Genomic DNA, 17,084 nt, shown 5'->3' with positions numbered 1-17,084 from the left:
CACACTAAAATAAAGAACTCCAAATTTATCTTGTGTATTATCTTGCTAGGTTGAGCAATTAACAAATCATCTCAAAGAAAAAACAGACAAATGCAGTGAACTCTTGCTATCAAAAGAGCAACTTCAGAGGGATGTGCAAGAACGGAATGAAGAAATTGAGAAACTGGAATCCCGAATAAGGGAACTGGAACAAGCATTGCTTATTAGTGCAGACAATTTACAAAAGGTAAACTTCATTTTACGAATGTTAATTTGACAAATGATGCATAAACCGTCAATTTTCCAATTTCTATTGAAGTTACTTGATAGGTATATGTTCCTAGGAATATGTTTTTATGATTTATTAAAAAAAATGAGTGCCCTTTGAATGAGCAGTGTGGTAAATGAAGTGATGTTTTAAGAAATGACAAATGAAAACTATAGGTAAATCTGAAAACATGAGAACATACATACAGAATAAAGAAAACAGAACCAGGAGAACAATATAAGCAGTGACTACAATAATTTAAATGAGAACAGTACTAAAATACATCTGAGCTCAGATTAAGTGCAGTAACTAGGCTTGTTCCCAGATGATAAAGCACATCTCCCACCTTTCAGTATCAAGATGGATTGACTAGGCATGTGGAATGTTACAGGAGCTGTCAGAAGTGGTTATTTTTTGTTGGTTAGTTTTACTTTTCTGTTTTCCTTTATTAAAGGAACAGGTTCTATTATATTTTTATTGGTTGGATGGTAGATTAGGAAATTACTTTGGGTTTTAAAAAACAGAAGGCATAAAACTGGAAAAAATAGAATTAAATAAGAAACAGATTCTAAGAATAAAGGTAAGAAGACATAATGCACAGTTACAGCTCTGTTTTTGACTTGTTTGTACAAAAACTCAGAAATGGACAAAATAAAGACATTAACTCTTATCGTTGTTTGCAGTTTACACAGTGGTAAACAGACCTCTCTCAGCAGGGAAGACAAAGGAATACATGACCTGCCTCAGCTAGAAAATAATCCTTTTCAAGAGAGAGGGGGCCATCAGGGCCATCACTGATTTAGAATACAGGCCCATTTACAGAACATCACAGAGGACAATGATAGCTAACTAAGAAGAGTTGTTCTCTCCAAAATCAAAAAGAAATAAAGAAAAGAATGAGTCTACAGGAAAGGGTTCATTTAAGAACCATTATGCCATGAGGTCTTCATAAATGAAACCAGAAGTATAACAAAAAGATGAGAAACAGCAGATCTGACAACATTTCGTAGGGAGTCCTTTCCTTTACTCATAAAATAGTTTGATGGATGATATCCTTCCTGATATTTCTGCAGCTTTTCATCCTATTGACTATCTTCTCTTCTCTGAGTTTTCATAAAAATGCTCTCTCAGTTCTCCCACCCATCTGACTGTAACTTTTCAGTCTGTTTTGCTGGCTCTTCATCCATATCGCACTCCCTAACTGGATATTTCCCGAGGTTCTGTCCTAGTCTCTCACTTGGTGACCTAATCAATGCCCATGAGCATGTCATCATCATTTCTGTGCACATAACTCCCAGATATATCTAGTCAACTTATCTAGTGAGTACCAGTGCCCAACTGCTTTTTGGACCATCAAATGATGTGTCTCATAGTTATTATCCAAACAGAAGTCATTTTCTCCCATAGATCCACCCACCTTCCAGCTTCCCTGTTTCTGGTGAGGGTACTGCCATCCTTACATTCACACTTGTTCACAGCCTCAGCATCATCAACTCTAAATTCTCCCTCACTCTCCTTCCCTCAGAGACCTATTCAGTTGCCTTCCCTACCTCCATAACATCTCTCCTGTCTGTCCTTCTCTAGTTCAGGCCCTCACCATCTATTTTTTGAGCTGTCGGTATAGCCTATTAATTGGTCTCCCTGCCCCAGCTTCTCTCTTTTCTAATAGATAAAGAAAAACAACTTGGAAAGACCTCAGAAGACTGACAGTGAATCACTTAGCAATGAATGGATGATGAAACCCTTATTAAGCACTTACTATGTGTTAAGTAAGCCCTGAGGATATGAGTACAAAGGGAAAGCATTTTCTGCTCTCTAGGAACTTAGATTCTAAGATGGAGAGATGCCACACACAAGGTGTCCCAAAAATCTTAGTGCAGATTTAAGTCTGTATAAGGAGTAGTGGGAATGTTGATTTGTATAGTTATCAGGATGGTGAGTGGAGCCATAGGGGTAGATTGGCACAGAGGTTTTAGTAGTAATGGCAGTATTGATTTGATTATGGTTCCAGATCTGGAAGGAGGGGTATAATATAGGGTGGTACATGTGCATAGCAGCAAGGTGGCTGGGCTGTACAGTAATATATGACTGTAGTTCCCCAGAAATAATGGACCAGCTGAGACACTCACCATTAAGCCCCATGGGGCCCTAGTGCAGGGGTTTTGGAGCTGGAAGGGTCAAGTCCTCAAGAGCCAGATGGGTGGCCAGCAAGGAGATGGTCCGGAACTAGGTGCTGGAAATAAAAAGATTAAAAATAAAACAGCCCCTACCCTTGAGGAACATTATGAAGTATGCATCCCACCTTTTGACTGAGATGCAGAATAAGATACTGTATTCAAACAGAGCCAATGTCTTAGTCTATGAACATGTATTAAGAGCTTACTTTGGGCTGTGCACTGAGTGACTACAAAGACAGAAATATTGTCCCTGCTCTTAAGGAGCTCACATTCTAATAAGGGAGACAATTGATAAACAACTTTGTACATACAAAGTATAGATATTGCAAATGGTAGTTTAAACCAGAGGAAGAGGGTCAGGGGAGCCTCTTACAGAAGGTGGGATTTAAATTGAGTCTTGAAGGAAGCTAGGAAGTTGGAAATAAGAAAAGGAGAGCATTTTAGGTATGGTGGACTGTTGGGTGATGGAGGGTAGGTAGGACATCAGGAGGGCAGGTTTGTAGATTGTAGAATTGGATTGTAGAACATGGAGAGAGTCAAATGTAGGAAGGGGCCAACTTGTGAAGAGCTTTAAAGGCTGATCCTGGAATTAAAGGGGGCCACAAGAGTTGGGTGGGGGAGGGTGACATAGTCAAACCATACTTTAGGAAAATCACTTTGACAGTTGAAAGGAGGGTGGACTGGAATGAGGGAGACCAGCAGGGTATTGAAGAAGTGCAGGCATGAGGTCAGGAGGGTCTGCACTAGGGTGGTAGCTCTATTAGAAGGCAAGACAGGATGTGTAGAAGGGGTGTTGTGAAGCTAGAAACCTGATTTGGTACGGATTGGATATTTGGAGTAAGGATGAATAAAGAATCAAGGATGATACCTCAAGTGAAAGCCTGCATGACTGAAGTTGGTGGGCCTCTCAACAGTAAAAGGGAAATAGAAAAGATGGGAGGGCATGGAAGGAAAGTTAATAGTTTTGTTTTAGGTTTGAGCTATCTACTGGACATCTACTTCAAGATGTCCAGTAGACAGTTGGTGTCGGAGACTAGGGGACAGGAGAGGAAGGAAGAGAGGAAACAAGTTTTTATGAATCACTAATTTATTAGGTGCCAGGCACTGTGTTAAGAGAAAGAAATCAGGGCTAGATAAATAGACCTAAGAATCATCAGTGTAGAAATGATCACTGAACTCATGGGAGCTAATGATATCACCAAAGGAGATAGTCTAGAGGGAGAAGATACGAGGTCCAAGCACAGTCCTTGAGGACAACCCAAGGTTGGTGGGTGTAACCTGGGTGCAGATCCAGCAAAGGAGTTGGAGAAGAAGCAAGTAGAAGAGGAAGCAGGAGAGGTCGGTTTCACAAATGCCTAGAGAGGAGGAAATATCCAGGAAAAGTGGTTGATCAACCAGAAGTTTGTAGAGAAGTCCAGAAGGATGAGAATTGAGAAAAGGCCATTAAATTTGTCAAGTAAGAAATCACTGGTAATTTTGGAGGTAGCAGTTAAGTTGACTAATGTAAATTAGAAGTCAGACTGCAGAGAGTTTAAAAGAGACTATTTCATCTGCCACTCGCTGTTACCCCTATGGCTTCTTCTCTTTCTCTTCTATTCCCTGTACTAGGAGACAGCACTCCCTAGCTGCTTCTCCGTAATCCAACTCTTCCCACACACTCATCCCCCCCCCCATTCTCTGATCCTCTTCTCCAGTCTTTTCCCATCCATATCGCACTCTAACCCTATATATCTGTTCTACAGTGCCCTGTAGAATTTCCGTTCCATCTTGAGCTAATTCCCCATTATCTTGGACCTCTTTCTCTCACCTTCCATCTCTTAGCCTACACTGAGACCTGATTCCCCCCAGTGACTCTTCATCCTCAGCTTTCCTCTTCAGCATTATCTGTACTTTCTCTCATACCCCATCCCCAATATACTGGTCCTAGATGGGGAGTCAATACACCCTGCTTTCCCACCATACTATTTTTATCTCCTTCATTCAAACTTTCCTCCTTTGAAGTTTACTCAATCAAAATTTTCCACGCAATCCAAATCATAGTGACTGTAGTCACCACCAGGGAGTTCTCATTTCCCAGGAAGCAAGCACCTGACTCACTATCTTCCTCCTCTCCCCTCTTCCCGCCTTTATATTGGGGACTTTAATATTCTTGTAATGATCCTCAGTATTTCTATGTGCACTTGATGTCTTCCCTCATTAGATTGTAAGCTCATTGTGCCTTGAGATGTTACTTTGTTTTATATTTGTATCCACAGTGCCCAGCACATAGTAAACATTTAATAAGAACTTGTTGCTTGATTGATTTGTTACAAAAGAGGGCTTCTGTTCAGGGAGAGGGAGAGTGGTAGTGACTCGGAAAAAGAAATAAAGGATCAGTAAAACATTTTAATTGCAGAGAAGAGAGCAGAAGTTCAGAGAGGGCTGCAAAGAAGCAGGGCAGTTTTGCTTTCACCTTTTTAAATTTAACACATTTAAAACTATGTGCGTGAATTTCTCAACTAGATATATAATCCTCTACTCTGTTCTTTGTATGTTGAAATGCTTATGTTTATTGGTAAAAGAAAATTTTATTTTTTAAAAAGAATGACACAGACAAGAGTTGCCCAGAATGGAATAGACTGAAGAAGGAGAGAGAGAGACACAGAGAAAGAGAAAATCAGTACCCACAAAAGATTTGCTAAAATAGCAACACTATTTTGGAAGATCTGTACTACTAAATTACCTCTACTATTATGCATAATAACTTTTTATTATACGTATATGCCTCTGTGTAAAATTGGGGAAACACGTTTTATGTCTCATATTTTACAGGTGGAGAACCGAAAACATTTTGGAGCTGTGGAAGCCAAAGAATTGCCCTTTGAAGTACAATTACAGGCAGAACGAGAAGCTTTAGATAGAAAGGAAAAAGAGGTTAAAAAAAATTCTTAATTTTAAAAATTGATATTTTAATTATTTTGTGTTATTTTAAAAGCATCAGTTGAACATAAGAGTTATCTAAAATACTACAGCATATTAACTTAAAAAGACTTTAATTTGCCTTCTTAAAGGTACATCACTGTGCAGCAATAGGTTTTGCTTAGAAATTGTGATATTTTTAATAAGTAGTATTTGTCTTCTCTCCGAACTTGCTTTAACAGTGTCTTTACTGTGTGAACGCCCTCACTCTTCACCCCTTCCTAAACTATTTCATTGAACTTTCACAATATATTTTTGTAATAAAAATAGAGTAATTTTCTATAATTTTTTTCAGTATGTATTCAATATATTTTTTCTTTCTAAAAGAGAAAGACCACTTTGGATAAAGTAAACATGATTTTTAAAAATTCAAAATTGATATTTATTCAGATAGTCCCAAGTAAATTAGAAATAATTTATAAGAAAACCAATCAGAAAGAGATGCTAAGAAAATATTATCAGAAACACTAAACTCAGAACAATCTGAGAAGCTGACTTAATGTTCTTAAAAAAAAAGCTATTTGGTTGTGGGGTTTTTTTTAAGTTATATTAGAAAAAAGTGGCAGATAAATGAAGTGGACCAATGCTCAAGGTGACTGGGATAATAAGAGAGCACAAAACTTTTCAACTTTGAGTTTTCTTGTGTTTTCTCTGCCAAGCAGAATGATCCCTTAGGAATGGACTGAACAAAAATGGTTACTAGGGAGTTGAAACGTAAAATAAGTAAGGCGACACTGAGAAAGCACTCAACTCCCCTTAAGAATTCATGTTGAAGCTCTTGGGAAAGGGGTGACAGGTGGGTCACCTTCTCCCTGGTGAAGACATAGAAGGAAGGATGGTGCCATCCTTTCTGGTATACTCACACTGTCCAGGCATGTAGCCTCCATTCATTAAACCACATTCCCAAGTTGTGAGCCACTTCATCCTGGGGTAAGGATAGAGAAGGAGAGGTACACAGACCTCTGGCTGCCCTGATTAATGATGAAACAGAAGAAATTCCTCCTGTGACAGAAGGAGAGCTAGACGTGCAGCAGAACGCCCTGAGGTACAATCCCAGCTCTTCCACTTCCATGACTTTGGGCAGGTCATTTCACCTCCATGAGCTCGTTTGCAAAATGAGGAAATTGAAATAGATGATCTCCAAAGGACCTTCTGGCCTTCAGTTTTTGACCTCATTTTAGGGGTTTTAGCTATATTCTCTAGTGGCCTGTATTTTGACCAGTAAAGTACTACTCTACTAATAATATCTGTATTCTAAAGTAGAAGTCAAAATCATAGTAACAAAGCAATAAAAATTTGTACCTCTTCTTTCCTGTTAGAGATTAAAATCTGAATTATGCTTATTTTTCCTTTGTAGTCTTACTAGTAGTTCTCTAAAATCATGTAGTTATATTTTTGTACAGCACTTAAAGTGTGCTTCAGCTCATTAAAATTTTTAAATGTACAATCAGATTCCTATCCCTTATCACAGAAAGCTGTAGTTCAGATCCAAATTAAGTTAAGCAAATAATTATTGAGCTCCTATTATTGGCAAAGTAATTGTGCTAGAAATCACAGGGGCTAGAGCCACAAATAAGACACAGTCGCAACACCTACTCTGGCATCTTATTCAGTGTAAAGGTGCTTAATAAATGTTTGCTGAATTTCAGTAATGTCCCCCAAGGGGCAAATAGCATGGGTTTGGCTCCTGATTCTGTCATTTACTAGATGGTTAGTTTTTTCTCTCCCAGATTCATTTTCTCATCTGTAAAATAAGAAGATTAGACAAAATGATTTCTAACCTCCTTGCCAATTCTAATATTCTGTAAATATTACCTGTGGCTTTTACCTCTCAAGGAGTATATAGCCTTTTAAGCACAACAAGACAGTTAACACTAATAACTGTAATATACTATAAAAAGTTTTCAGTCTCATTAAAGAGATAGAAAGTGCCAGTGGAGGGTTAGTGTCTACTGGTATCAAGAATGGCTTCATAGAGGAAATGGCATTTAAGCTTGTGAGAAGTTTGTTTCATTCATGGTATTTGGATTCACGGGGCCTAACACATAGCAGATAGTTATAAAATATTTGTTCACTGACTGTTTGACATGAAAGAATGGGCAGGATTTTGACAGGTAGATAGAGGAGAAGAGAGGATCCTAAACAGAGAAAATAGCCAAGGAAAGACACAGGAAGAAGATACTAAGTCATCTGGTCTGATTGCAGCATTGGCTGGAAAAGAAGGGAACTATTGGGAGACAAATCATGTCATGGAGAGTTGTGAAAACTGTGGTAAGGAATTTGGACCTTGTTCCGTGTCAGTTCAGGCTTTTGAACAGACTGGCTTTAGGAAGATTCATCTGGTAGCAGTGGGATGTGTAGCATAGTGGAGAAAGCACTGGGCCCTGGGGGCCAAAAGACATGGGTTTGAGTTCAAGTTTTGCTCCCCTGTGTCTATGACTTTGGAGAAATCATCTAACCTCTTGGTAACTCTATTTCTTTAAATGACTGACTCAGTTTCATTATCTGCAATAAGGGACTCATACGTGCCCTACCCTTCTTATAGGGTTATTGTGAGGACCAAATATTATACAACTTTCAGCCTCAGTTTCCAAATTTGCAAAAATGAGGAAATAATAGCTCCTGTGTCACAATGTCATGAGGTGCCAATGATATACTTTATCTGCTCTGGATTTACTAACTTAAAACTGCTTAGTTTATAAAAATAGGAGAGGCAGTTGGTAACTTCTTTTTTAAAATAATCTATGTACCAGAATTGTTGCCTGAAAACTACAGTGATTTTTTTTATTTACCAAAAAAAAAACCTTTAGAAATTGCAGAATATTAGAACTAGGAGAGATCTCAGAGACCATCTAGTCCAACCTCCTTATTCTATTGGTTTCTTAGAACCCAGTCACTTATAAACATAAAATATAATTTTCAGCAGGTAATAGTATATCTTTTCCACGGGTTCTCTTGGGAAATAAACATTATATACAAAGAACTTCTTTCTTCCATTCTGTTTGTTATTTTGAATGCATAGATCACAAACTTAGAAGAACAGTTAGAGCAGTTTAGAGAAGAGCTGGAAAACAAAAATGAAGAAGTTCAACAACTGCACATGCAGTTAGAAATACAGAAGAAGGAGTCTACGACGCGCCTCGAAGAGCTCGAGCAAGAGAATAGATTGTTCAAGGTGAGTATTGGAAGCAAAGGTTTCCTTTTTGTTTCGTTTTTGTTCAACTGAACTATAACATGGAAACATAAATGTGGATCCGTTACAGTTAAAACATTTTAGATTATACATGAAAATTATGTAAGTGCAAAGTGGTTAAGAAGGCATTTACCAGATATGTTTTTTTAAAACCAAGTAATCATCTATTTCAGCAGCAGGAGTGTGAGATGGCAGCATGGTCCTTTGGAAAGAATGTTAGCTTTGGTGTTAGAATATAAGGGTTCAGATTCTGGCTGTGACACTTAGCAGCTGTGTGACCCTAGGCCAAGAAGCCTCCATTTCATCTTCTATTAAATGAACATAACAATATACCATCCTCACAGAATTATTGTTAGACATTTTGTAAACCTGAAAACATTTAGAAATGGGACCCATTGTTATCATTGTTTTTTTCATAGTTTTTCTTGTGCATTTTGAGATTCTAATTTATATAATCTTTAGTTGGAAGACCATTCAGAAATAATCACAGCTGTTGTGTTTTATTATTTGTCAACAGGATGAAATGAAAAGACTAGGTTTTGCTGTACAAGAATTTGAAGATATTTCCACAAAGGACCATCATCAGCTATTTGGGAAATTTACCCAGATGATACAGGAGAAAGAATTAGAAATCGGTAGACTAAGTGACCAAATTACAAAACTTCAGCAGCAGCTTGAAGTTACAACAGATAACAAGGTATAGTTATCTTAAATTGACTGATACCTGAAATAAATTCTAGAGCTAGAATTATAAAGAGCACAAATGTTGAGCTTTGGTACATAGTGATATCAGGTAGATTTCAAATATTTCTTATTTTCTAGGCTCCTAGAATCCTTAATACATTTTCATTCCCTTTTGGCCTCTACGTTTATTCATACTTAATGATTTTTACATACTAAGTACTTTTTCATTTCTCTCTATATCTCCCCCCCACCCCATCCACCTCTAATCATTGCAGCATTCTAGCATTTCTTAGTGTATGGGTATCTCATGTTTCTTCATGGAATCCTGATAAACGTGCACGCACGCACACACACACACACATACACACACGCACACACATCCACATATCCACACACACACACAGGTGCATGTATATGTGTGCAATGTTTATCTATAATGAAAATGTCTATTTGAGGGTTATTGATGATAGCATATCATAGTGCAGTTGGAGTCTGGCCTCAGACATTTAAGAGCTTTGTGATCCTAGTCAAGTCACTTAATCTCACTGAGCCTTAATTTCCTTATCTGCTATATGAAGATAATCACAGTGTATAAATATCACCTAATATTATTATGTTTATATAGAATAAATACAGAGATTATTAACTTTGAAGAGTATTTAGAGCCATTTGGAAGTGTTGTAAAATATACCTGCATACCACAGATAGGTATAGGCTTAGCTATTGGTGTCGCTTCTGGATGCTGTTTTTACTTCAGCAGTTAATATTTAAAATTCGGTTCAACAAATGTTTTTTAAAGGTATATCATGTGAATAAGAGAAGAAAAAGAAATTGAAGGAATTAGAATAGGTAGTGAGGAAGCAAAACTATCACTCTTTGCAGACGATGTGATTGTATACTTAGAGAATCCTAGAGAACCAACTAAAAAACTACTTGAAATAATTAACAACTTTAGCAAAGTTGCAGGATATAAAATAAACTCATATAAATCATCAGCATTTCTGTATATTACCAACAAAGTCCAGCAATTTTTACTGCAAATATCTCTGATAACGACCTCATTTCTCAAATATGTAGAGAACTGAGTCAAATTTATAAAAATACAAATCATTCCCAGTTGATAAATGATCAAAGGATGTGAACAGGCAGTTTTCAGACAAAAAAAATTAAAGCTGTCTATAGTCATATGAAAAAATGTCTAAATCACTACTGATTAGAGAAATGCGAAGTAAAACAATTCTGTGGTACCACCTCATACCCATCAGATTGACTAATATGACAAAAAAGGAACATAATAAATGATGGAGGGGATGTGGGAAAACTGACACTAATGCACTATTGGTGGAGTTGTGAATTTATCCAAACATTCTGAGAGTAATTTGGAACTATGCCCAGGTCAGTCAAACTGTGCATACCCTTTGACCCAGCAATACCACTGCTAGGTTTGTATCCCAAAGTGATTTTTTTTTGAAAGAGGAAATGAATCTATTTGCACAAAAAATATCTATAGCAACTCTTTTTTTGTGGTGACTAAGAATTGGAAATTGAGGGTATGTCCATCAATTGGGGAATGGCAGAACAAGTTGTGGTATATGATTGTGCTAATAAGAAATGATGAGCAGACTGGTTACAGAAAATCCTGGGAAGAGTTACATGACCTGTTGCAAGTGAAGTGAACAGAACCAGGATGACATTGTGCACAGCAACAGCAGTATTGTATGATGAACAACTGTGAATGACTCAGCTATTCTCAGTAGTGCAATGATCCAAGATAGTCCCAAAGGACTCATAATGAAAACTCTTATTCACTCACAGAGAAAGAACTGATGAAGTCTGAATACAGACTGAAGCATACTATTTTTCTTTCTTCTTTCGTTTCTCCCTCCTTCCTTCCCTTACTTTCTTTTTCTTTCTTTCTTTTCAAGTTTCCTTCCACAAAATAACTAACATGGAAATGTTTTGCATGATTGCACATGTATAACATATATCAGATTGCTTACTGTGTCAGGATACAGGGAGAGAAGGGAAGTAGGGATAGAATTTGAAAATCAGAACATAAAAAAAGAAATATTAATTGTTTTTGCATGTAATTGGGGGAAAAATAAAATAATAATTTTGTTAAAAATAAGGTAAACCATGTGCAAGATACTGGGTTAGGTTCAGGTAATATTAAAACAGCAATACAGTAGACCCTATCCTCAAGAAGCTTGTATTCTGTTTGGGAATATAATTTCTTAGCTGAGTTTATTTTGGCAATTTCAACTACATTTAATTATATTATACTGGATTCGGTGATACTTTTTATGTGACTCCAGTTTATGTTGTGATAAATAAGGAGATAATCTGTATTGAAATCAATGAGATAATCAAGAAATTCAGAATTTTTTTGAGTACCCAGCTTTGGTCCAAAATAACATGGAATGGATAAAGTGTAAGTGTACCTTTCGATGGACTATAAAAATTTTTTTCATTGACTTGTAGGTTATTGAAGAAAAAAATCAACTGATACGATATCTGGAGTCTCAGCTAGAGTGTCTTAAGAGTGACCAAGAACGTATAAAGAAAAATAGCGAAGAAGAAATAGAACAGCTCAATGATGTAATTGAAAAACTTCAACAGGAATTGTCGAGTATTGAACAGAAGGCACCAGTGGACCTTCCTTCTCTCCCAGAGGAGTCTGACAGTCTGAAACAGCATCTAGATACTCTGAAAGCCGAAAAACTGGCTTTGGAGCAACAGGTGGAGAGAGCACATTCAGAGGTGGTCCTCACTCAGACTGCCCTCGAGGAGACTCATTTCCAAATGAATCGTCTGAAAGAAGAACTGAACATCCTGAAGGAGGAGAAGCAGGCCTGGGCCCAGACTGGCATTGCTGGGGGCGTTGGGGAGGACAACAAAAACCAATCTGGGGACCTGGTGGCAGCTTTGGAGCCCCTAGAGAGCCAAGCCTGCCTCCAGCCCCTGGAAGAGAAGAGCAGAGCCTCTGTCAGCGCTGCAGAGCTGGTGCTCAAGGAGCTTCAGGACAAAGAAGTAGAGCTCATGCGGTGCCGTCAACACATGCAGGACGCTGAAGAGCAGGACCGGGCTGAAAGAGAAGCACTTCAGAGGGAGGTCAGCAGCCTCCAGGAGATGCTCCAAGAGAAAGTGGCCGCTCTTGTTGTGAGCCAGGCCCAGCTCAGAGCTGTGCAGGAATACGTGGGCTCATGGCCACCGACACGAGCGGCCTCAGCCGAGCACTCAGAGGAGCCAGCATCCACACCATTTGGACTAGCTGCTGGAGTGTCGCACCGGGATGGTCATGTGGCTGAAGTGAAAGAGAAGGAGCCGGCAGAAGCTGCAGAGAAAAATACTTTGGAAAAAGACCTTGAGAAGAGCCCGGAGGAGGTGGAGAAGGAAGAGGAAGGGGAAGACAAAGGAGTGGCTGAGGTCAGTTCAGACTTAATAGCTCACCCAAAATACTGCTCTTACTTTAAAACCACAGAATCAATCACAGAGTGTTTTAGAGCAGAAAAAGACCTACACAATCTTCCTGTTCAGCCTCCTCACTCATGTTATAGAGGAGGAAACTGTGGCACAGAGGACTTAGCAGTAGAGGCAAAACTGAAATGCAGGCCTCTTGGCTTCCCCATCTAAAGATCCTTCTAATATTGATTAGTAATTGTATTAAGCTTTATTAAAATTTAACTAGTCTAGTATGTGTTCCACATATGCACTGCATATTCTTTTTCTCTGAAGCTATGAAAAGACCAAGGGTCCTAGAGTTAGGAGGCCTGCATTTGAATCCCCATTAAGACCCAGTTACTCATCTGTCAAATAATAGATAATATTATTTTTTATTATTATTATTATTATTATTAGATAGTTGCCTTCTTCTCAGGGCTAGTGTGATGAAAGCACACCTTAAAGCATCTATAAACATGCATTATCTTTTTAATATGTTGTTCCTGAGGTCCCTTCAAGCTCTAAAATGATGATTTTATTATGATTGGAGTTAGTCTACAATTTGTGACATTTCCATTGTGTGAAAAATATATTTATTTTGTAGTAATTAGGTCATTGCACCATGACCAAAAATTGGATGCAGAATTTTCCTTTCTAAGCTCCAGACATTCTCCAATTTCCACAAGTCTACAGAATGGTGTGTTGTAGTGGACAGAGAGCTGGATCAGGAGGCAGGAGGACTTGGGCTACAGTCCCGTCTCTGGTACTTCCTAGCATGTGGAACAGCATCACTAGTACCTTCCTTTCAGGGCTTTTGTCAGTTCCTATTTATCATGTTATGTGCCAGGCTGTGTGCTAAGTTCTGGGGTTACAAAGAAAGGCAAAAAATATCCCCTGCTCTCCAGGAGCTCGCAGCCTAATTGGGTGGGGCAGGGGGAACAATATACAGACAAGCCATGGGATGGTTAAGTTGGAAATAATCCATAGGGGGAAGGCATTAACATTGGAGGGGATCAGGAAGGGCTTCCTATAGAAGGTGGGGTTTTAGCTGATACTGAAAGGAAGCCAGGGAAGCCCAAGGTAGAGGTGAAGAGGGAGGACATTCCAGGCATGGGGGACAACCAGGGAAAATGCCCAGAGAACAGTGAAGAATATGTATGTGGGGCAAGAGGGAACCAGTATTAGGGGGAAAGGGTAAAGTGTAGTGGGGGAGGACAGGTAATGAAGGGCTCTGAACACCATACAATATTGTATTTGATCCTGGAGTTGAGAGGGAGCCCCTAGAGTTTATTGAATGGAGTGGGAGAGTCCTGGTTAGAGACACCTCACTGGACTCAGGTAAAATTGTATGTGTCAAACCTTTTACAAATGTTATTATTTAGCACTGGACTTAGAAGCTTATCTGCCATGCTTCTCTGTTCTCTATTCCTGTGGAGGGCCATGTAATGAAATAAAAATGGGGGAAGCCATTGGCCCAGGCAGGAAATTGGTGGCAGTAGGACTTGAAAGGGTATGGACAAATGAAGAGCTATTTATCTTCTGCTCCCATTAATGAATATGACTAATGCGCATCATTTCACTTCATAATTAATTTTTCCAGTTTATGGACATAATAATTCATCATGATGTATTTCAAGATAGAATTTATTAGTAACCTAGTAAATATATGAATGGCAGCAAAAGTATCATAGCTTTGGAGGATTTAGTATAAGTCAATGGATCACATCCTTCCATAGTCAAAACTCCCGGTTGATTCTTATTGTTATATTTCTTATATCAAGGCTCTGTGACCCTCTGCAACTTCCTCATCTATAAAGTGGGGATGATAAGACTAGCACCTGCCTCACAGAGTTGTTGTAGCTTTCAAATAAGCTGACATATTTGATGTGCCTTGCAAACCTTGAAGTGCTGTATAAATGCCCATCTTCATCATCACACGTGGGTTTCATATCGATTATAATGGTACAGGCAAATGTTAAAGAATAAGCATGCCTGACAAAGGAAACCTTTGAGTATAGGACTTAGTTTCTGATATTCAGTCCTCTAATTTGTGTACTAATACAAAGCATTCATGGTTTTTTCCTTTTATCTTGGTAAAGGTTAGTTTATATCATCATGATTTATTTAGATAAAATGCTTCATTGTGAAGATTTTTCCAACTCTCTTGTATTTGTTTGCTAAAAAAATTGCATCATAAAGCACTCTTACTCCATCCTTCCTATTTTAGGTAAGAGAAACCAGTGGAGCACTTCAGGAAGAACTAAGCCAAATTAGGCACCAGCTCATAGAAGCCGAAAAAAAACTTGAATATTTTTCAAAAAAAGAAGGTAAACTCATAGTATTAGAAAGCAAAAAGTCCTCATGTGACTTTGGACAGCTTCCTGCTGAAAGAGGTTCTCACCTTACTGGTAAAAACTCCTCATCCCAAACAGACAGAATCCTCCAGGTCAGTAGTGGCAGTCAGACCCCACAAGTTCCCGTTAAAAACACAGAAATCCAAAGTGACTTACAGAGCACCTGTTCATCAGAAGATGTCACTGAAATAATAAGACAGTTCACTGAAAAGATTGACCAAATGCAAGAACTACATGCTGCTGAGATCTTGGATATGGAAGCCAGGCATATCACTGAGGCTGAGAACTTGAAAAGGGAGCAGTTTGTGACTGTTCAGTTACTGACAGAGGAGTGCAACACTCTGAAGGCGGTGATCCAGTGTCTACGAGCAAAAGAGGTACGGGCCTTTGTCAATGCTGGCTTAGCAGCCACTGCACCTGGTATAGGATCAGAGCTTTACACCAGCCTTATTCTTCAGTAGATCGAGAAGAAATTAAAACGGGTAAGAAGGTAAAAAGTAACCCACATGAAAAGGGACAGAAATGGATTTCTGATAGCATCAGAGAAGAACCAAGAGTATTCGCTGAAGACTTAGGTAGCCTAGGACAAGTCCCTTAACATCTCTCTGCCTCAGTTTCCTCATCTGTTCAGTGCTGATAATAATAGGAGCTGCTTGACAGACAGTTGTGATTCATATGAGAGATTAAATAGAAAGCGCTGTAAGCCTTACAGCAGTAATTTACATACATACATATATACATGCCAGCTGTTATTGTTATTATTTATCGGGCAAGACAATGATAGCTTGTTTAAAATGCATTTGTTCTGTCCAATATAGGGAGTTTCAGTTCCTGGATCAACACACTCTGACTCTTATCAAAGTAGAGAAATGTGTTCTAGTGGTAAGTCATGATAGAATTTTATTTTTTTACACAATATTTTCCACAATAGCATATTCCAGATTTTTTTGTCTACTATGTGAAAAATTCCTTTCATTTTTATAATTTAAATAAATAAAATTTATAGTGCTTTTATTTGTACTAGATAATTATTTTTATTTATTTTAGACTCTGGATCAGATTGGAGTCAAGGTGTCTGTCTTACACAAAGCCAGGGATTTGATACAGCATCAGATGGTCCAGGAGAAGAAGGTGAAAGTTCAACAGATTCATTTCCAAAGAAGATAAAGGTATTAATAAATTGGTATCTTTCTATCAGATTAAATCCTTTCTATGCTAGAGACAGTGGTGTATTAGGAGTTATAAGTACTACATTATGTAAGGAGATTCATAGAATTGTGATACTGGGAGAGAGCTTATAGATCATTTTATCTCATTCCCAGCTTTTATAAGTGATGAAATTCAGGCTTAGAGAGTTTGAAATTTTTTTCTACCATGGGAAACATGTAGCTTAAAAGCATATGGCTTGGGAAAAAAATAATTTCCTGCATTAACTTTCATGATTTTTTCCTCTGCTTATTTTTACCTATTTGATAATGATTAAAGCAGCAGTAAGAATAGATTTTACAGACCTAAAAGCAATATCCTATGTACTTACAGGCACTGAGCAGCTGCCAAAAGGTAATGTGCCAAGGCAGGAGCACACTGATAGGAGGAGAACAAGCCAGATGAAGAGCCGTCTAAGGGCTGTGTTGGCCTTCTCTTTTAGAGACCTCAGTAGCTGCCATTCAGCCCCCAGCAATCATGAGATGCAGTCCCCTGCTTGATTTTCCTAAGCTATCTGTAGAGAGAAACGCAGATTTATCATTTTGATAAATATCTGTTTGTTTCATTATTCAGTCATCCAGAACAGGAAGACAGTCTCACCACTTTGGTTTTGGGGTTTGTTTTACAGGGGTTGCTGAGAGCAGTCCATAATGAGGGCATTCAAGTACTCTCTCTCACTGAACCCCCCTACAGTGAAGGAGATGCCAGTTTTACTCAGCAAGCTTCAGAATTTTGGTTGGAAGAAAGAAAAACTTACCTCAACACAATCTCATCTCTCAAGGATTTAATTACCAAAATGCAGGTGCAGAGGGAAACTGAGGTAC

At 38.4% G+C, this 17,084-nt stretch overlaps 1 protein-coding gene across 1 annotated transcript in view; it reads left to right on the top strand.

Moving 5' to 3' along the window:
- AKAP9 (A-kinase anchoring protein 9) overlaps nt 1–17,084 on the top strand; it is a 175,197-nt gene that overhangs the window by 130,138 nt on the left and 27,975 nt on the right. The window contains exons 28-36 of the mRNA XM_036759124.1: nt 50–226; nt 5,236–5,337; nt 8,405–8,557; nt 9,093–9,272; nt 11,741–12,685; nt 14,928–15,431; nt 15,873–15,936; nt 16,102–16,223; nt 16,889–17,080. Coding sequence (XP_036615019.1) covers nt 50–226; nt 5,236–5,337; nt 8,405–8,557; nt 9,093–9,272; nt 11,741–12,685; nt 14,928–15,431; nt 15,873–15,936; nt 16,102–16,223; nt 16,889–17,080 — 2,439 coding nt within the window. The remainder of the gene's footprint in view (nt 1–49; nt 227–5,235; nt 5,338–8,404; nt 8,558–9,092; nt 9,273–11,740; nt 12,686–14,927; nt 15,432–15,872; nt 15,937–16,101; nt 16,224–16,888; nt 17,081–17,084) is intronic.

This window comes from Trichosurus vulpecula, chromosome 5 (genome assembly GCF_011100635.1).
Source record: "Trichosurus vulpecula isolate mTriVul1 chromosome 5, mTriVul1.pri, whole genome shotgun sequence".
Taxonomy (NCBI): domain Eukaryota; kingdom Metazoa; phylum Chordata; class Mammalia; order Diprotodontia; family Phalangeridae; genus Trichosurus; species Trichosurus vulpecula.
The sequence above is the reverse complement of the archived record's forward strand: the minus strand, read 5'-3'. Positions and strand labels throughout refer to the sequence as shown.